This window comes from Papio anubis, chromosome 3 (assembly GCF_008728515.1).
Source record: "Papio anubis isolate 15944 chromosome 3, Panubis1.0, whole genome shotgun sequence".
Classification (NCBI taxonomy): domain Eukaryota; kingdom Metazoa; phylum Chordata; class Mammalia; order Primates; family Cercopithecidae; genus Papio; species Papio anubis.
Genome location: NC_044978.1, coordinates 148,408,487 through 148,429,465, shown reverse-complemented (window position 1 = coordinate 148,429,465; position 20,979 = coordinate 148,408,487). Strand labels below are relative to the sequence as shown.

Here is a 20,979-nt window from a genome sequence, read left to right as displayed (position 1 = left end):
ATTTAGTTGAGATTGTATGAATGAAGCCCTCATTAATGGGATTACTGTCATCCCAATAAGAGGTAGAGACCCCAGAGCTTCCTCTCTCTTCACCCTGTGAGGATACAGCAAGAAGGAAGCTCTCTGCAAGTCAGGAAGAGACAGGGCTCTCACTAGAATACACTTGTGCTGGCACCCTGATCTTGGACTTCCCCTCCAGAACGGTGAGAAACAAATGTGTGTTGTTTAAGCCACCCAGTCCTTATTAGAGCAGCCTGAGCTCCATTCTCCACTCCCCGGCTTCCTGCATGGACTCTGCAACCAGAGCTTCACGGGGCATAGTTTAAAAGCTGTTTCTCTGTAACACAGCCACTTTTCTGTTTCCAGGTCTAATTTTGACCCTCATAACACTTTGTTAGGGGAGATTTGAGGGTAAGGAAGTTGGCTTGCTTTTCGTTTCACCACGTCTCAGTAGAAACAGAAGCAGAAAGGCCCTGAGATACTGAGCCCGCCTTTCTCGGCAGGGTGTGGCAGCACCCTGGGCTGGGGCAGCACCCTGGGCTGGGGAGGCCAGGGCTGGAGGGGAGGCTCCCATGGTGGAGGGGTTGAAAGCTGGGTTGTAATGAACTGCTTTTCTGCAGATGCCTAAATGATGTGGGTTGAGAAATCATGATCTTAGCTTTTAGTAGTATATTTTTCTGTTTATGTTAGGTAAGTCATCGGTCTGTCTCTTGACTATGTTCAGATCTGGAAGTTTTCTGGAAGGAAATTTGTTATTGCTGTAATAGTGTGGGTTGTTGATCTGGATTAGCAGGGAGCGGCCCCTAATGCATTTCTTAAGAAAATGGTATTTAGTTCAGACTTTGGCTTTGAACTTTGCCTTTGACAAAGATAAAAAGGGTGACTTGACTGGTGTTTGAAAAGCATGGTGATATGGCCAGGGGCGGTGGCTCACGCTTCTACCCCAGCACGTTGGGAGGCGAGGTGGGCAGATCACCTGAGGTCAGGAGTTCGAGACCTGCCTGGCCAATGTGGTGAAACCTCGTCTCTACTAAAAATACAAAAAAATTAGCCAGGCGTGGTGGTGTGCACCTGTAATTCCAGCTACTTGGGAGGCTGAGGCAAGGGAATCACTTGAACCCCGGCAGGCGGAGGTTGCAGTGAGCCGAGATTGCGCCATTGCAGTCCAGCCTGGGCAACAAGAGCGAGACTCCATTTAAAGAAAAAAAAAAAAAGCAAAATATATTACATTTTAAAACTCTATTTAATGGTCAGGTCATCCATCCTTAATGGGTTGAGTCATTGCTAAAATAATTTAAAATAATGTATTTAAAAGGTACCTTTGTTCCCTAGTGTCACATAATGTGAAACATCCCATAAAGGTAACTCTGTAACATAAAGTAAGTGGCTAAAAACGTGCTGAACACCAAAGGCCAGAGATTCAACCTTTTGTGTGCGTTAGAATTTCCCAGTTGTTCAAATCCAGGTTGCTGGATCTACCCCAGAGTTTTTGATCCAGTAGGTTTGGGGTGGGACCAAGAATTTGCATTTCTAACAAGCTCCCAGGTGGTGCGGATGCTGAAGCTCGTGTGGGGACCACATTTTGAGAACTTCTCCCGTAGACTGAACTCATGGTCTAGGTTCTGTCAGCTGTGACCCGTATGCTGCTGGAGGGAGTGGCCAGATGTCCTGACCTCTGTGCCCACAGTGAGGTCCAAGCTGAGTAGGTTTGACCAGCAGCTGTCATCACAGAGTGAACAATGTAAATAACGAATGTTGGGTGGTCTGACACCTTTTAAAAAAAATCCACATGGAGGAGATCAGAGGGCTAAGTGTGGGCAGCAGTCAGGGTAACTCCATGTGGTTACTGCCCACTCACTGTCTGCTGTTTTTCACCTGTTCTTCAGAGTGTGGTCAGGATGGTGGCCTTGCCCAGCACAGGAGGTCCTTGTCCTTCTGACCATGTGACCCGACCCACCTCTTACCATCTGCAGGTACTCCCTGCCCCTTCCCTGAGCTGTGGGGAACTATTTGCAGTCATCAAATTCATCATGCTGCTTTCTTTTAATTCCCACACTTGCCAAGGTGGGACTGCCCCTCATCTCTGGCATTCCTCCTTCCCAGCCGTGTGTCAGAACTCAGCACTGGACCTTTCCCCTTTCCTCACTCCCACCCCTCCCCACCCCCACGAACGTCTCACTTGGGATCATCTCTTCTGAGGTATGGGCTGCCCTCGACCCCTTGGCACACAGACCTGCAACCGTGGCCTGCTCAGCTGTCTCCTTAGGGGTGGAGCTTGGTTTTCTTTCATCAGTGTTCTGCAATGAGTTGAATGCATGATTGCTCACAGGAAGGTAGGGGAGGGATAAACACCTTGTGATATGTTTCTTACAAGGTTTTATATGTAGAAAGTTGTATGAAAGTGTCAGATATCTATATATGAAGTATATGTGAAGTTCTATGATAGTCTTGCGTAATTTAAGAATAAACTAAGGAGCTGAGTCCCAATCCCTTGGGTCGAGAGTTGCCTGGCACCCGGGGCCTGCTTGTTTCCCTCCACTCTGCATGTTTGTTACTGGCCCCTCATAGGCTGTCCCAGCCCTCTTTGACTTCCCTCCTTTCGGCCCAGTCCTTCCTGAGATGCTCCAGGCTCCCTGGCCTCCTGCGTCTCGGAGCTCCTCTTGTGTTTGTTTTCTGTGCTCAGAGCTCCATGGTGCTGTTGGCCTCAGAGGAGGCGTCTGGGGTCCCTCGGGGCAGGTGCAGCAGGAGGAAGCTGTCTCCAGGGGCATGACCTTGGAGCTGAGCACTCCAAGAGGAGAGTCAGCCAGGCAAAGAAAGGCCAGAACTCCACCCCATCCCACCCTATTGCTACGTGACCATGGGCCCTGGACACACCAAGACGGTGACCCGGGGCCTCCTATTGTTGCGGGGAGCCCCTGGGAAAATGTTGGTATTTTCTTCATAGAACAGTATTCTCCAGTATTCTTCAGCAAATTAACTTTCTTTTTTATCCCCAATCCCAGTCTGATTGTGAAGAAGTCTAAGCAACAGAAAGATTTTGCCAAATAGATTATCTTTTTTTAGAACAAAATAGATAATGATATTAATAGGAACTCGGCACTTACTCTTGTCCAAGTACTGTTTTTAAGTGCTCTCAAGGATGTTTCATTTAATCCCCACAACAAAGCTGTGGGGGGTGGGGGGTGGATGCTATTATTGTCTGTGATTTATGAATGAGGAAACTGACACACAGAGGGGTCAAGGAGCTTGCCCGTTTCCTGGTAGTTAGTACCAGAGCTGGCATCATCAGTTGCCTGCTCCTTTTCCTCTTTGCTTTTGTATCCATTACCCCAAGGCATTAGGATGAGCCAGCCAAGTTCTAGTCCTGGCTCCACCACCCGGTTAGCTCTGTGTCCCGTGCCTTGCCATGGAGGGATAAAACCAATTCCTAGCTTATCCATTGGTTGTGAAGATGAAATCAGTGGGGTACTAGTAAAGCAAACTGCCCGGCACATAGTAAGTGCCCAGAAAATGTGACATCGGACCTCTTTAAGCTTCGGTTTCCACATCTGGGAAGAGAGTGGGGGTTGAGCTAAGTCATTTTCCAGTGTCCCTTTCAGCTCCACGTTCCTGTGAGCACTGACAGTTTCCTCACAATCCTGAAGAAAGAAGGAACAGTAAGGGTGGAGTGGCGAAGGTCGCCATTGTGACGTGGCTGCTGGTGGGAAGTCCCTGGGGAGGCAAGGCCCAGCTTCCCAGACACAGCCCTCAGGTGCTCATCCTGGTGGCACTGGGCCATGGTGGGCTTTTCCACCCCAGCATGTCTCATAAAATTACAAGAACCACAGTTGAAAACCAGTGTTATAGAAATGGTAACAGGACAGGGCAAACTGTTTCAAAGATCAGCACTTAGGATTCTGGCTATGGTTGAATATTTGTTTCTCTTTAGTTTTGTTGTCTTTAATCAAGAACTGAGAGCCCTGACTTTCAGCTCCTCAAAAAGTACAGCTTCCTTCCCCTTGCAGATGCAAAACAAACGTCATTTTTTTCCAAGGATAATTTTCTCCCATGCATTATGTCCTGTCTTCGGCTTTTTCTTGATTCTTCTCCAGCTCCTGTAGACCTCCGATTTAGAGCCACCAGCCGCCCACCAGCGGGGCTGCGCAGAGCTCCTGGTGCTCTGTGCCCTGGGCTCACCCAGCCAGGCCTGTTCTCTGTGCCTCTTCCTGGTTCTCTTCCCTGGACTTCCCACTGCCATGCGGTCTTCGGTGCTCCTCTGAACTGTTGTCATGACCTCTAACCAGACTGAGTCAGGACTTTTGACTTCCTCATCTCTAAGTCATCTTCCACAGCCTTGGAAGTTTACCCTAAACAGCTATTTTGGGAGAGAGTGGGGATAAAGATCTGCAGGCCTCTTGCTCCTGGCCCTTGTTTCTGCTTATCTTGGCTTCTCTTTTTAAGTATGTGTGTGCCTGTCTCCTCTTCACACCCCTCCCCTCCCATGGCTCCCATCTCAGGCAGAGTTAGGTGCTCTGTTCTGTGTCCATAGCGCTTTTTCAAGCACTTGTACTCACCATTTGGTAGTGGCCTTTCATGTGTCTGATCCACTATGTTATACACTCCCTGCCTGCCAGGATATCGTTCTGGTGCTGAAGAATGTATATATCAAATCACTTTTGCTTTAAAAACCCCCAGTCTTCTGGAATTCCCAATTTCTTACTAATTAATATGTGGATTGACTAGACCTTAAGCAACCTAAAGTCAGCCGGCCTTGTCTTCTGTATTCATGCGCATACTATCTGGTCATTAGACAAAATGGGTCATTTTCAGTGATGAGTTAATAATTACCTGCACACCTTGTTTATGCTGGTCCATTTACCTAAAATGGCTCCCATCAATTAAATCTGTATGGATTTTACCTGTCCTTCTAGAACCACCCCCCTTTCCACAAAAACTGATAACAATGATGGTAAGAAGAATGGTAGTTGACATTTTATTAAATGTTCACTGTGTGCAGGCTTGTTTTTTTCCACACATTACCTAGCTCACAATAACCCTATGAGCTAGGCAGTACTATGCAGATTTCGCAGATTAGGAAACTGAGGTGGCAAGTGATGAGATAACCCGTTTGAGGTTGAGTAGCTGGATCAAGGTAGAGCCAGGTTCAGTCCCAGATACCTGGCTCCAGGGCCCATGCTCTTGACCTGATAAACAGCCGAAATTCATCTTTCTTTGCTGAACTTCCGGAACACTTTCTTTGTATTTCCCTTATTTTAGTAGTCTTGTACTTCTCTGCTACCCTGATTCAAACCTGGATTTCTAGCAGCATGCCTGGCATGAGGCAAGAACTTAACAGTATTTCTTTATACCAAATGAATGTTGTCTTTAAAACATTCTGTTTTCCTCTAGCTAGACTGTCATATAATGCAACTGTGGGAAATAATCAGGTTCTCATTGGAGTATTTTCCATAAAAGATCCACAGAAGTCATGTCAGGGTTAGGAGTGGACTTGGGCAAATGAATCCGTTCATTCATTGAATGTCCCATACGTATCTGCTGTTTCCCAGGCATGGAATATGGCAGGGAACACAGAAATCTCTGCCTCCTGGGCTCTGCTTTCTGTTGTAGTAGAGGTAAAGCTGCTCATACTTTGTAAACAGTTTGACAACATTAAGTCTACATGGTCATTTTACTTTGTTTTTTCTAAGAAATTTCCTTGAGCTGTTGGTAACAACAGACGCTGCAGATGTTAATCCCTGTTGTTGTTAACTTTTCTCCAGAGATTTAATGTTCAGTTTTCTCCTTTCCAGAATAGATTTATGTTGTTCAGATAGAGGGTTGAGAATAACTGGAATTTTTTTAACTTCTTTTTTTTTTTTGGCATAGAGTTCAGAATTTTCAGGAGGGATGAAGAGAGTTATAAAATGCTCTATGGTGGGTAACACACAGAAAAAGCCAGGAAATTGGAGAATAAGGATCTGTCTTCTCCTTTCCTTCTAGAGCTCCTCTTTCTTACAGGTCATTTAACATGTGATCTAATGTCATGTCCTTAAAAGGAGGAGAACTGCAGTTCAGAACTTAATGTCAGTGCTTTGTGAAAATGCAAGAAAGGATCCCTGTATTCTACACTTGAGAGAGCCAGATATTAGACAAATAAGAGGTCATGTGCACATTGCTTTTTCTCTTTCTCGATCATGGCATTGATTCTGTTTATAACAATGATGCAATGTCGTACTCTTCCCCACACATTTGTGTGCAGATAGAAAGAATGTAACAGCACAGAGTTGTTGGGGAATAATTTGGCATCTGAAATATGGACATACCAGCATAGATCATATTTATGACTCTGTTGGGAGTGTCACAGCAATGATTTAATAGAAGGCAGTTGTCTCCAAGGCCTCCTGAATTATGACTGGTTTTAAAATTCTTAGAACCCATTGGAGGCTATTGTTTCTGGAAGGCTACATAATTTAAGTTCTCCACATCCTGTCATTATAGGAGATGTCAGAATAGTAAAATCTAATCCTGGACTAAGGTGTTATCACAGCCCTTTGGTTTGGTGGCTTTGCAGACTTTATAAATATGCCTGTCAGTGCCTGTGGTCTCCACAGTTGGGTGTCAGCGGCGAATATCATTTCTCACATTTTGCATGGAGGGACTGGAACCCAGAAGGCATGCATTTTCCCAAGAGGCACCAGCACAGTTGGCCCAAGAGGTAGAGCAGCCCCTCCTTCAGCTCAACCTCCACTACACTGAGCCAAGCCACACTTCCTACACTGACCTCTGTGCAGCTGTCTCTCAGCAAGAATGCAAGTCAGGGAGAGAAGCCAGATCCCTGGGATTGTTCTAGAGAACAGAAACCTCAAGAGTAGCCCTCCTTAGACCACCTAACACATCGCATCCCTGCATACATATAAGGGACTCAATGCTGGTAGGATTGGCTTAGGAATGATGTAAGTGAAAACAGTGCCTGGGTTTATCATTAGAACAAAGTTCTCAGCTGACAGTTGCTTTGGACTTTGATTTTATTCTCCTCGACCTGCCACTCCACTCAAGTCCACATCTCTCAAGATTGCACATGCCTGAAGGAGCACTGATTACAAAGCTGTAGCCTTGTCCCCAGTCTGAATCTTTCTGCATTGTTGAGAAAGCAGCTTACTTGGACTGAATCAGCAGGCCAAATTTAGAACAAAGATTTTAACTATCTCCCTTTATAAATTATTGAGCTATTTTGTAGCCAGCTACTCTTTAATATGAACAAAAAATATTATAAAACTTTGTTGTTAATCTATACAACTTTGTTGTTAAACTATAAAATCCGTAATTGTGAAATGAATTTGGATAAAGGAGATACATTTTTACCCTTTCCCAGGGTTTAGGAGAGACAAAATGGTGAGATTTTAACTCTGAATCAGAGGTTCTTATTAGAGGTGGTTTTGTTCCTCCTGACCCCTAGGGGACATTTAGCAATGCCTGGAGGCATTGATGGTGGGCAGATGCTACTATGCCCAGAGAGACTGCTAAACATTCTACAGTGTATAAAACAGTTCCTCATGACAAAGAATTATCCAGCCCCAAAATGTCAGTAGTGCTGAGGTTGAGAAACCCTCCTCTAAACTCTCGGGTTTATTTGCTAACCTTTACAGTGGATCAGCTTTTACTTAGTTCATGCAGAGGTGAAATTAATACTAGTGCTCAAATACGTCTTTGACTTGGCCTGGGTCCCCTGAGCAAGTCTGGGACAAGCTCCTGCCATGTGTTGAGGACCTGAATTCAGGCAACTGACAACAGTATTTGAACTGTGTTCTCAGTGGTGGGAGTGAAGGAGATGAGCCCATGTGCTAGTAAGTGCATAGGGTTGCATGAGGAAATAGAGAGTAAAGCTGCAGTGTGGAGCCCTGCTATTCAGAGTGTGCTTGGAGAACTAGCAGGGGAGGCATTATTGGGGAGCTTGATGGAAATGCTCCCCTCAGACTTGCTGATTCAGATCTTTAATTTAGCAAGATCCCCAGTGAGGCTTGTGCATGTAGAAGTTAGAGAAGCATGGGGTAAACTTTTCTTTTCTTTTTTTGTTTTTACTTTGGAGGAAAATACACCTTTTTTCACATCATGGCTCTGACTCTTACTAGCTGTGTGACCTTGGCCAAGTTATAAAACCTCACTGCACCTTACTTATTTTAGCTGGAAAATGGAGATCATAATATCACCCATCCTATGAGATTGTTGTAAAGATCAAACAAGCTTATTTGTTTCAAGAACTCATATGGTAAAAGCTCAACAAACTGTCGCTAGTGATAGTAAGAAAAAGATCACAAAAGTAGAAAACATTAGGCAGACAGCTTACGTCTTAAACCTCACAGTTGTCGTCACCAAACAATACTTGTGTTTTTGCAGATCCAGTTTCTCTGAATACTAAAATAAAACCGGAATTTGATAAACTTCTATAGACAGTGGTCCTTGTCAGTAGCCCAAGTGGCAGAGAGTACATGGATCTCGGGACAAGCAGCCTCTACTGCTAGGAATGTTCCATCCTCCTGGCTTGAGTTACACCTGCTCATTGTGATTCCGAATTTGAAAGGAACACAGTAGGAAGTTTCAAGACCCTGGGTAGAGGAAGGCTGTGGTAAACAGGAAGGATGAGATTAGAAGGAGTTTAGGTGAGGTAAACCCTTGTTTTACTAGTAGGATTTAAGAATATCCAGGTCAGGTGGGCGTGGTGGCTCACACCTATAATCCTAGTACTTTGGGAAGCCGAGGTGAGCAGATCACCTGAGGTCAGGAGTTCGAGATCAGTCTGGCCAACACGGCGAAACCCCGTCTCGACTAAAAATACAGAAATTAGCCAGGCATGGTGGCGCATGCCTGTAATTCCAACTACTCACTCAGGAGTCTGAGGCAGGAGAATCACTTGAACCTAGGAGGTGGAGGTTGCTGTGAGCTGAGATCGTGCCACTGCATTCCTGCCTGGGCAACAGAGCGAGATTCCATCTCAAAAAAAAAAAAAAAAACCAACAAAAAAAAAACCGTGTGTGTGTGTGTGTGTGTGTGTGTGTGTGTGTGTATCCAGGTCAACCCCACCTAACCCTCAGCGGAGCTCCCCTCTGTTGCCTGGCTGGGTCCTGGGTTCTCTTGACACACAAGAGATTGTGAGAGTGCATGGAAACGCTGCCCTCATTATCAGGGCGGCGCCTGCCATGCCATCCAGAACGCCAGAACACCTCATAGGACTTAGTTTTTGGAAACGAGACTCTTGCAAACCAGTGGGAGATATGCTTCCAATGTGAGGTAAAGCAGAACTTCAATCACAACTGCAGTGTCCCTCAGAATTCCAAGAGCCAAGATGGTGAAAGAATAAAAAAAAGAAAGGAAAGGGCTCAAATGAAAGACTTCAAGCTGCAGAATAAGATGAAATAAAAGGATTCAATTGAACTATATCATATTCAGTAATGACTAATCCTAAGTATACAGGTTTTGGGGTGAAGGGATTTGTTTTGTAAGTGTTTTGCAGGAAAATATTTTTTCCATCTTTGATTTTAATTAGAATAGATTTGCATTATTTTCCCTTAGTTTTTATTTTTAAAATATTTATTGCCACAAGTTTAGAAAATAGAGGGAAAACATAAATAACAGTACACATAAACCCAGTATTTTGTCCCTTCTTTTTGTTCAACAGTTATTTCTCAGGCACCTACTGGGTGCCAGCAACTGTGCTCAGTGTGGTGACCAAAACCCTGGTCAATGAGGCAGCAAGGTTCTAACCTTGTTAGAGCTTACGGTTGAGTAGCTGAAATTTTGATTTTTTTTCTGTGCCCCTAGTAAATATATGATAGCAAACAATAAGAGCTATTTTTTGGTTTATTGTGTTCTTACTCTGTGCTGGGCCCTGTTCTCAGTGGTTTGTAGCCTATTAACTCAGTTTGTTTCCCAGCACTCTGAGGGGAGGCTCTGTCATTCCCACTTGACAGATTGGGAAGTGGAAGCATCAGGAGGTTAAGCAACTTGTTAAAGATCACAAAATCAGTAATGGCAGAGTCTTGATCAGAATCCCGGCAGCCTGGCTCCAGAACCTGCCCTATTAATCAACGAACTGTACTGCCTCTCATAATACGTATCAAATTGAGGTGATACTTTATAATTTCAATTCTTGCTTTTCTATTGAACAGTACACAGTAACATCCACCTATAATACCTATAAACCCCCAAAAGATGTAGAATTTTAGTTTATTCATTTGTCTGATAGGATCATAATGAAATAAGACTCTATAAAGCTGTGTAATTTAGACATAGGAAACATTTGGATTGTAGTGGTATGTAGTGGGAACAAATGGTCTTCTGAATCAGGAAGAGGTGAGTTAGAGTATGCCAGTGTACCTACTTACTCACTGTGTGACCTTGGGCAAGTTTCTGAACCTTAGTTTCCTTTCCAGGCTAATATCTGCCTTCTGAACTTGTTACCAGGATTAAAGGAGTCTACCTACATAAAATGCCCGGCACAGTGCCCGGCGCTTGGTAGAGGGTCTGCTAATGGTTACTGTTATTACTGCCTATTAAATACATTTTAATTTTCTTTCAGAATAGCCAGATAGCACAGTGGTTAAGAATGCACATGAAAGCCAGACTGTTGGGTTCCAGTCCTGGCTCGACTCCTTCCTAGCTATGTGACGTTAGGCAAGTTACATAAACTCCCTGTTCCTCAGTTTGCATTTCTTTAAAACTGGATAGTTATAATACCCATGACTTAGAGTTTTTTGTGAGTGTTAAATTATTGTACATAAAGCTCTGAGAACAGTTTGGTACAGAGTAGGCACTGTGTGAACGTTTTCTATAATTATCAATAATTATTAAATAACATTTTCAGAAGAAGATAAGAATATTACACCTTAAAAAGCAGGTATCTTTAAATACTTCCTCGGCTACTGAAGTTTTGCTTACTATTTGATATATCATTTGTTTCATGTTTGTGGCTCAGATATGGCTTATGCCAATGCTTATTAACACCTGAATTTTAAATTTGGTGATATTACTATATTTTATCTGAATGAACAGAATTTGCTGGTTTGGCACTATGTTTGAATGTGCATTTTTTTGTTGAAAAATGACGATTCTGGAATGCCCTTCTCCCTTTCCAGATTATTCAGAGCTGGGAGAGCTTCCCCCACGATCTCCTTTAGAACCAGTTTGTGAAGATGGGCCCTTTGGGCCCCCGCCAGAGGAAAAGAAAAGGACATCTCGTGAGCTCCGAGAGCTGTGGCAAAAGGCTATTCTTCAACAGATACTGCTGCTCAGAATGGAGAAGGAAAATCAGAAGCTCCAAGGTTGGTTTGGCATCTTGATATTGAACAGGCCTGGTCTTATCTTGGCTCTGAAGTGAATCACATCAGACATAAGCATACTGTCTTAAAAATGTAGCAGCATGATAGTCTAATATACGTATCTGTCTACATCTGTTTACTTTTTCATAGTAATATTAACACTGTTTACTTTCTGGTGGTCTAATGATAGTTTCAACAACTATATTCATTATTCCTCTATGGTCACTGTTAGTACAGTATCTAGAACTTCTGAGAGAAAAGTTTTAAATCTAAGCTCTAAAGCGCTGAAAGGTGCTTTTTGTTTTCCCCCCTCTCTCTCTCAGTCTACTTTATCCTCAGCCATAGTCTGTGCCTGTGTGTTAGGTATGAACTTTTCTTGTGTAAGTCATTAAAGTGCATAACTTCACTCTATGTGCTTTCTCAGTGAGTTGCGAGTAATCTGAAGCAGAAACATTAGCTGAATTCTACCTGTACTGACATCAATAGTGTCAAAATATGACATGAACTTTGAATGTTTAGATTTTGTTCTTTTCCTGTTTCCATGCTGATACTGGAACCAATTAATATTATCTTCAAAGTAGCTTAAGATGCAAAGTTTACATACCTTTTGGAAAGAGCATGGGTCTTAGGGTATCTAGAGAATTAATTGCCCAGCTATAAAGTAGTGAAGATTTTGAGCAGAAAGTCTGCATAATCTCTTTGAAAGGGAAGATGTAGCAGATGGTTCAGTCACCCTGCCATTGCCCCAGAACAATTTTGGAATTGAAGTACGTTTCATTCAGCATCATCCTTGATTGCAAATTTTGGTCTTTTAAAATGACCTTGATGCTTGTATAGAGCTGAAAGTCATTAAGACACCAAATCTGAGGAATAAGCTCCCGAGAATGTGTTGCATTCCATGAGTTTCAGTTGCATAGCTAGTGTCATAGTGGGTGGACAGACGTTCTCTGTGCATGTCCATATGATACTTGTGAGTTATGACAACACTGTATACCAGCAACGTAGTTTCTGCAGTTGAAAAGTATGAATTCATAGAATGTAAAGAGATAGTGTCTATATCTTTTGACTGAAAACAGAAAATGAAATATAAAGGAATAAGACCTTTCGATATGAAAGTAGCTTCACAGTTGGAATAGGCTAGTAAGCTTTCCAATATGCAGTTTTGAAGCTGAGAAAGATGGGTGCTCCCATCAGGGTGCTGTGGAAGGTGATAGCACACTGGGGGGTGTTTAGAGCAGGTGAGTGCTGTTTTCTTCCAACCCAGTTTTTCTGCCGCTTTCTTGTGTGTTCATGAAAGTAATTCTAAAAGCAGATGTCTAAAAGATGTTTGATAGTGATGGCGTTACTACAAGTGTCATCAGTTAAATGACAGCTCGGGAGCACAGCAGTTATATTCACGTGCATCTTGGGATTTTTGTTGAAGAGGAAAAAGGCAGTTACGTTCATCACGTAGGTCATAAACTTTAATGCCAATACTGGCCAATCTTCTTGCAAATGACAGCCCTGTAAAATCAGGGCATAGCTATAAAATGGGAATGGTGCTCACAGCTGGCTTCTTGGGAATGTGGTGAGGACAACTGTAATTGGTAAGGCGAAATCAGTATGCCACAAAAGCAGAATACATTCTGCTGTGCAAACAATGATCAGACAGACTAGAATGAACAGGCAAGAGTTTCCTAAGGTTACCTGGAACCCCTTGCCAGGTGTTGCATTAAGTTTACTGGCCCTTGCCAACATTCTTCTAATGCTTCCTCATTTCATCTGGCTTCTTGGCAGTGTTCAGTTTTCGTGGTCTTTTATTTTTACTGTTTGACTTCATTTCTCTTCTTAGCTCTATAATGTTCAACATGTGTTTATCTCTGTGGTGAAAACACAATAAACTTGCTTAATATAATGTTGGAAGCATTAATCCATTGTATTAGTATGTATAGGACCTGGATTGCTGATAAAAAATATCCAGCAATAAGAGCCTGATTGCTTAAAAATATTTACTAAGTTTTGTTGGGGTGGATTAGGGGCAGGGCAGAACTTTTACATTAAATATAGATGCAAGATTTGATAAGAATCAGCCAGAGTGTACAGTAAGTCTTCACTTAATGTTGCCAATAGGTTCATGGAAACTGCAAATTTAAGCAAAATGATGTATAATGAAACAAGGTTTCATTGATAAATATTTATCAATAAACCAAAAGTTTATTGATAAAAACAAGAGTTAAGTTCCTGTGGCATATTTCTGGGCACAGAAACATCACCAAACTTCTAAATAAAGACTCAGGACACTTCTAATATTAAATATTAATGTAAACATGAGATATGCAAACATTTAAGCAAGATTAATACAAATAAGATAATTATTGACTTGGCACAGTGGCTCACTCCTATAATCCCAGTACTTTCGGAGGCCGAGGCAAGCAGATCACCTGAGGTCAGGAGTTCGAGACCAGCCTGGCCAATGTGGTGGATCCCCGTCTCTACTATAATTACAAAAAAAAAGTAGTCGGGCATGGTGGTGCACGCCTGTAATCCCAGCTACTTGGGTGGCTGAGGCAGGCGAATCGCTTGAACCCAGGAGATGAAGGTTGCAGTGAGCCGAGATGGTGCCACTGCACTCCAGCCTGGGCAACACAGTGAGACACCATCTTAAAAAAAAAAAAAAAAAAAAAGAGGTAATTATTTTTCCACTTATTCCACTTCAGGGTCCTAGGTGGCCAGAACCTATCCCTACAGCTTGGGGTGCAAGGCAGGAACCAGCCCTGGACTGAATGCCATCCCATCTCGGGGTGACACACACACACACACACACACACACACTCAGACTGGGACCACGTAGACATACTGATTAACCTAATGTACACCTCTTTGGGATGTGGGAGGAAACTGGAGCACTTGGAGAAGACCCACACAGACATGAAGAGGAACACAAACTCCACACGGACAATGGCCCCAGGCTAAGAATTCATTTTTTTCGTATCAACATTATAACAAAGCGACATTGAGCACAAAGACATTATTGGAGGACCTGCTGTACTATGTACTTAGAGAGATAGGCATTCTATTGTGAGTTTGTTTTTTTTCTCCCTTCTTAAAGGAAGGTTAAATTGTATCTGAGATAGCTCTTGAAATTGATCGGGGTTCAAGCTGACTTGCATACTCTTTGGGAAAGAATTTAGAAGAATGTGTATGAGGAAGTTCTTCCTATGGTTAAGCCTATTTCCTGACTTGAATGGATGAATCAAATTTTTTTACTATTCTGGAAGCATTGCATCCTGGAAAGAACCATACTATGTTATCTCAGTCTACCTCACTCCATTGTAGGCACTTGGAAGCGGAAGTTGTGATTTCTCCAAAATTAGACAGCTGATTTTCAGTGGTGTTAGAACTAAAACCATTGCCTGTCTTTGAAGCCACCAGTCCTCTGCTGTCCTCCTTTGCAAAGCCATTTTTCCCTTTTTTTTTTTTTTTTTGGAGACAGAGTTTCGCTCTTGTTGCTTAAGCTGGAGTGCAGTGGCGCAATCTCAGCTCACTGCAACCTCTGTCTTCTGGGTTCAAGCGATTCTCCTGCCTTAGCCTCCTGAGTAGCTGGGATTACAGGCGCCCACCACCACACCCAGCTAAGAAGTAGTAGTAGTAGTAGTAGTACAGACGGGGTTTCACCATGTTGGCCAGGCCGGTCTTGAACTCCTGACCTCAGGTGATCCTCCCACGTTGGCCTCCCAAAGTTCTGGGATTACAGGCATGAGCCACTGCACCCAGCCCATTTTTCTGTATTTTTAAATAAAGATGTGAGCAGCCTAACGCAAGATTGCAACATGTGATTCAATACAGCCATGGCTAATTCATATAACTCAGCATTTTATGCTTTACTAAGATTAAAATGATGTGATAACATTAAATTTTGAATTACAGTTGATGTTTTTTTATTTAAAAAACATTTTTCTTAGTTAAATAATACATGATGGTTTAAAAATCAAATATTCAGTGCAGTTCTTCTAAAATCTCTGCAGGTGTGGGGGTCATTTAATTGCTGAGCCTCCCATCCTCTTAGCTTTCCATTCTGAGCTTTCAAGAGATGATGGCAGCTGGCAAGACAGTTTTGTCTGGGAAAACCATTGTTAACAGAGCAGAACTGGGGATGGAGCAGCCATAGCCCACCCTCCAGAGTAGGCACAAATCAGACCTGAACGTTATCACAAAGTCCAAGTTGGCTCAGACCTTTATGTTAAATCATAATAAATATTTTAGAGAACTTTGTTGCAAATTTACTTTGATCTCAGTCCACAAGCTTATAAACCACATGGGTGTGGGGGGTCTTACTTAGTATTGCGAACAGCTGGGTCCTGTATCTGAAGTTCTTGCCCTGCAGCCTGGGTGTTTGTTGTAGTTCTGTACCATCTGCCTTGGTTGATAAGGCATTTTGGAGACCACTGATTTTAGGCAGCAGTGTTGTTAGGATACTGAAACAGCAGGATGTTCGTGGATTGAGCCTTTTCAGCTGAATCTTCTGGCCAGTTCTTTCTGGCTGTGTGAAGTTGTGATGACTTCAGAGCAGGATGCTCATGTTGCCTGCTGGGCTCTGTTAGGGTGGCCAGATGTGCTTGTAGCAGCCTTACTGCCAGAGGAACGTACGTTGGCCTCCAAAGCCCAGTGCTGCCGCCAGTTGCTGTGCAGCAAGGCTAGCCCCAAACCTGATTTGCTGCAAGGATTAGCTCAACTCTAGTGACATTTGTTGTGTTTTCTCATATCCCAAATCACAGCCAAAAAAAAAATCTAGAGATGTAGGGAATTGTTTAACAGGACCTTAGAAATGTATTCATCAGAGTATGAGGGAAAAGATTAAAGATGGTAGATGGAAAACCATAAAAGCTGAGAGGAAGGCAGCACTGGGCCTAGAGTCGCTTGGCTTCCCTCTAGCTAGTAAATAACCAGGACCAAATCACCTGATCCTTCTGAACTTCAGTTTCTGTCGCCATGAAATGAGAGATTGGGTCCAGGATCAATGTAAATTATCAATTTAACATTTCCCTTTATTGATATTATTCCCCCCTGGGTTTGATAATTTAGTTATAATTCTTCATGCAGCTTTAGGTTGAGTAAGTTTGGTGGGAAACAGTAGCTCTCTTCATATATTTAAGAGATGTCATTTGAGAGGGGTAGATTTATTCAGTTTAGCTCCAAGAAGCAGAAATGGGACCAATGGTAGAAGCTACTAAACGGAGGTTTGGCTCTAAATGAGAAAACTATCTTTAGAGTGCCTCTCCTAGTTTAGATGAAAAAAATTGCATCCAGTTCTAACCATGCTAGTCATCGGGAATTTTATTAATAACACATAGCTCCTGTCCTGGGATGGCTCATGGTTTGATGGGGGTAAGATGGAAAGAATTGGGCAGATGTGGTTTATGTCTTAGCAGGAGAGCCCACAGAGTACGTTGGGAGTGAGGGGTAAGGGAAATCACATACCTCCTAGGTTTTTAGCATTTTCCAAAACAAAGAAAATGGGTAGAGGCATGGACAGTGACTTATATTTAGATGCGTTAAGATGGTTGTAACTTCTTGACATCTCAGCAGGATAACAAGTAGGCAGCCATGTTGTGTAATGGAAATTCCATAGCTGTAGCCTTTACTGATGCGCTCCGGAATGGTCTCTTCCAGCCTCCGAAAATGATTTGCTGAACAAACGCCTGAAGCTCGATTACGAAGAAATTACTCCCTGTCTTAAAGAAGTAACTACAGTGTGGGAAAAGATGCTTAGCACTCCAGGAAGATCAAAAATTAAGTTTGACATGGAAAAAATGCACTCGGCTGTTGGGCAAGGTAAGCTTCATTGGGAAGCATCTAGTCAACCTCACCCCTCATTGGCTATTGGGGAGAAGTGTGGAATAAAAAAATTTTAAGTCTAATTTTAGTGGCCATCTCCCTTCTTTTCATCACATCTTAATCTATTTCCAGATACCTTACTTAATAGACATGAGTTTTACCACCTTTCATGGTTCCTCTTAATTAAAATTCCCAGAAGGCCAGGAAATAGGAAGACAGGAACACCCAAGGGCTTCATTACCTATAAACTGGATAATGATTTGATGATATGCTTTGAATTATAAACTAGAAACGAATTGTATGGCTTGTCTCTGGGTATTCTAGGGAGACAACATAGTGTGTGGAGCACAGACTTCAGACAGGTGGTCTTGGGCTTAAATCTCAGCCCTGCCACTTACTTTGCCTCACCTTCTCTGAGCTCCAGTTTCCACAAGTGTAAGATGTGGTTGCTGACAGTGGATGTTGTGAGGAGCACACAACATGTGTCTGCTATATTGTAAGGCCTTAGAGAGCGGGCAGGATTCACTGGTTTTTCAGTGAGATCTGCCATCCCAAACTGTTTCTGGTCCAAGAAGACATAAGTACAGAACTTGAGACTAAGTATTTGGAAATGTTTCCATGTTTCCAGCAATTTGACACAGTGATCCTAATTTAAAATGTGGACTTACATTTTGTCCATCTGTTTTTTTTTATTTTGTTTTTCTACTAATTTATTTTTACTGTATTGTATAAAAATATTAGCCTGTAGTAGATTGGAAAATTTTAAAAAAGAAAAAAAATTGATGCTTCACAGATAATTTGAGAACCACTATTTTGGAGCTTACCTTCAGTCATTATTAGTGTTCTAGTCAAACAATGATTCCTTTAAAAATATATGTTAATGTCTTCTGGCAAGAGTAAAAGCCTGAGTCTAATCTGATTCTGCGCTACTGAGTTCTTGTTGAGCTCATCATGAATAACCAGGTGTTTTGAATAAGGGTTTCAAATATGTATAGAATGGGTTTTCCTGACTTTATCAGCTGTATAGTGGAAAAACATTGTATATGCTTTTTTTTTTTTTTTTGAGATGGAGTTTCACTCTTGTTGCCCAGGCTGGAGTGCAATGGGGCGATCTTGGCTCACTGCAACCCCTGCCTGCCAAGTTCAAGCTATTCTCCTGCCTCAGCCTCCTGAGTAGCTGGGATTACAGGCGCCTGCCACCACGCCTGGCTAATTTTTTGTGTTTTTAATAGAGATGGGTTTTCACCCTGTTGGCAAGGCTGGTCTCGAACTCCGGACCTCAGGTGATCCGCCCACCTCGGCTTCCCAAAGTGCTGGGATTCCAGGTGTGAGCCACTGCGCCCGGCCTGCATATGCATTTTTCATCTCTAGGAGCATTAATGGAACAAAGCAGTGTTTTCTACTATAGTCTTTTAGGCATTTTTAACCCTTTTTGAATTTTGACGTCAATTTTAGTAATCATGGGTAGCTATTGTTCGTTACACCTTTTCCCTTTCTATGGATAAGGAAACTTGGGCTTAGAGCAGTTGAGTAGTGGCTCAGGGCCACAGAGCTGGGTTCACACCACTGTACTGCACTGCCTCCTGTTGAACAGGATCTCCAGGTGCTTTTCTCAGAACATGCATGCAGTGGTGAAGACCGAAGCTCTGGATTGACAGCGGCTTTCAATGTGACTTTGGCAGGTACCCTCTTTCTGGGCTCTTGCCTCCTTGCTGATAGAATGAGAGACTTTCACCGAGCAGAGGATCTTGGAGCTCTCTTCCAGTTCTAGTGTTCCTTGCACCTGTATTTGTTTCTTGAGGTTTACCTTTACACCAAATGACCCCAAATTGCTGTTTTGAAAAGGGAGAAGCAGAGAAAAGAATGAGTCTGTTCTTCCCCCATTCACAGTTGCCGAGATGATCGCCTTCAGGTGTCTTTGCTTCTGCGAAAGGCAGATTGCCTGGGTCTGTGACAGCTATTCCAAATATTTGAGCTTCTTAGAAGCCTGGCACCTGGATATTTGTTTTTCACTGGGCATCTTATGTGGGGGCTAATAGAAATACTCTAGGAATCTGGACCCTGGGTAGTGAAAGTTGGGCACAGATGATTGAGCATTCTGTCTACTGGAGTGAGCTAAGGCTGACCTGGAATTTCCTTATGTATTGCCTGACTTTGCCACATCACTTTTTACTGCAGAAGCTCTAACCATAAAGGGGGCTTTGTCAGTCAGGTGGTTTTTAACACATTAAGATTTAAGAACTCCAAACAAATGACGGCGGGCGGTCTGTTTAGTGGCTCAGAATGAAAATGTGAATCTAAAAATGTGAGACTAAATTTGAATCATATCTTTGACCTTTGAAGTAGAGGCCAACTCAGCTCAGAGACCTTGAAAGAGAGGACAGTTGTTTGGATTAAGAGGCCCTTCCTCATAGTGACATAAAAGACCCTGAAATGGTGGAAATAAAGGAATTTATAAAATTTTCCCAGTTAAAATTTTGTAAGGGGCCAGGATTAGGGTATCAATTTAGGAGAAGATAACATAATCCCATGACATTATAGATAATTCAGTTTAGTTCACGTCAGAATAATTTCTCTAAAGATAACTGGATAGAACCTTATAAGCTGGAATGTATTTTTTAGGAATGGGATTGCAGAGTGGCTGCCTGAGCTGCTGATAGGCAGGGCCAGATGCAAACTCTGCTTGCCTTTGACCCGGCAATGCCATTTATAGAAACTTACTGTAGAAACTAATCAGCCAAAAGTGTACTGCAGTAAGAAGAATGCTTATTGTGGCATTGTTTAATAGTCAAAACAAAACGAAAAACCCAACCATGTGACTATCCCGTGTCATATTCCTTGAAAAAGACACCGTAAGTAGATCTGTATTTACTGATGTAAAACATGGCTGAGATAAGTTGTTAAATGAAGAGAGTACAGCATGGTCTCTGGTACAGTTGATATTTCCATGTGTGTATACGTGGAAAAACACCCATGATGCAGGTATCCGGGTTATAGGCAGGATGACCATAGAGCCCAGTTCACCTGGCATAGCCCTCATTTATGACTCGTGTCCTGGCAAAATTATTAATAGCCTTCCTCCTCTTCACTTTCAAAAGCTTCCTGCTTTGGATGGTAAATATATGCTCATTCTAGTTATGGGTAGTTTTCACTTCTTTATACCTCTTGCATTTCAGAGGTTTTTTTTGTCCCACTTTTAAACAGTGTATATTATTTCTTAAGTGAGTAAGAAGCTATTTTCATGGAGGATGGAGAAACGGCCTCCTGCCCACCCAGACCCTGCCTGCAAGCCCTAGGTGGGCTCGTTTCTCTTGGGTTAGGAGTGAGGGCAGCACCACGGTGGAGGGGGTGTTCCAGGCCATTCTTAGCAAAAACATTGGGTCCAACCTACATGATCCTGTGCTTTAAATCACAAAATCTAAGCGTACTCCTGAATACCACAATATCTGGTACTGTCCAGTGACACAGCCAATATTCTTTTCTTCCAAAAAATAAAGGTCTGATAAGACAATGGGAATGATTTAGTAATAGGAAATTGGACATTTCATAACTTGGGAAAATTTCCCAGTTTGAGAAAAAGTATTTTGTGAAAAAAAGCCCCACTATAAATCACTTATCATGCTGACTGTTTTCTAGCCCACATTTACTTCTCATCAGCGTTTGAAGTATTTGTGGGTAGGGTGTGCATGTGTGTGTATGGTCCCAGGATATATCTATGAGCTGGAATAGCAGAGAGGGAGACAAGAAATAGAATAATAGTAGAAAGCAGATATCAGGGTGTATTTTTTTCCTGTTCCTACCGTAACAAGTTACTACAAAAATGGTGACTAAAACAACAGAAGTTCTTCTCTCAGTGTTCTGGAGGCCATAGCTC

The 20,979-nt window shown here is 42.6% G+C and overlaps 1 protein-coding gene across 9 annotated transcripts in view; it reads left to right on the top strand.

The window, feature by feature from the left end:
* The window catches only part of TBC1D1 (TBC1 domain family member 1), a 244,012-nt gene that overhangs the window by 184,818 nt on the left and 38,215 nt on the right, over nucleotides 1-20,979 (top strand). For all 9 annotated transcript variants that reach the window (XM_009206662.2, XM_009206659.4, XM_021938348.2 and 6 more), the window contains 2 exons: nucleotides 11,109-11,294; nucleotides 16,941-17,102. In XM_009206662.2, the coding sequence (XP_009204926.2) occupies nucleotides 11,109-11,294; nucleotides 16,941-17,102 (348 nt within the window). The remainder of the gene's footprint in view (nucleotides 1-11,108; nucleotides 11,295-16,940; nucleotides 17,103-20,979) is intronic.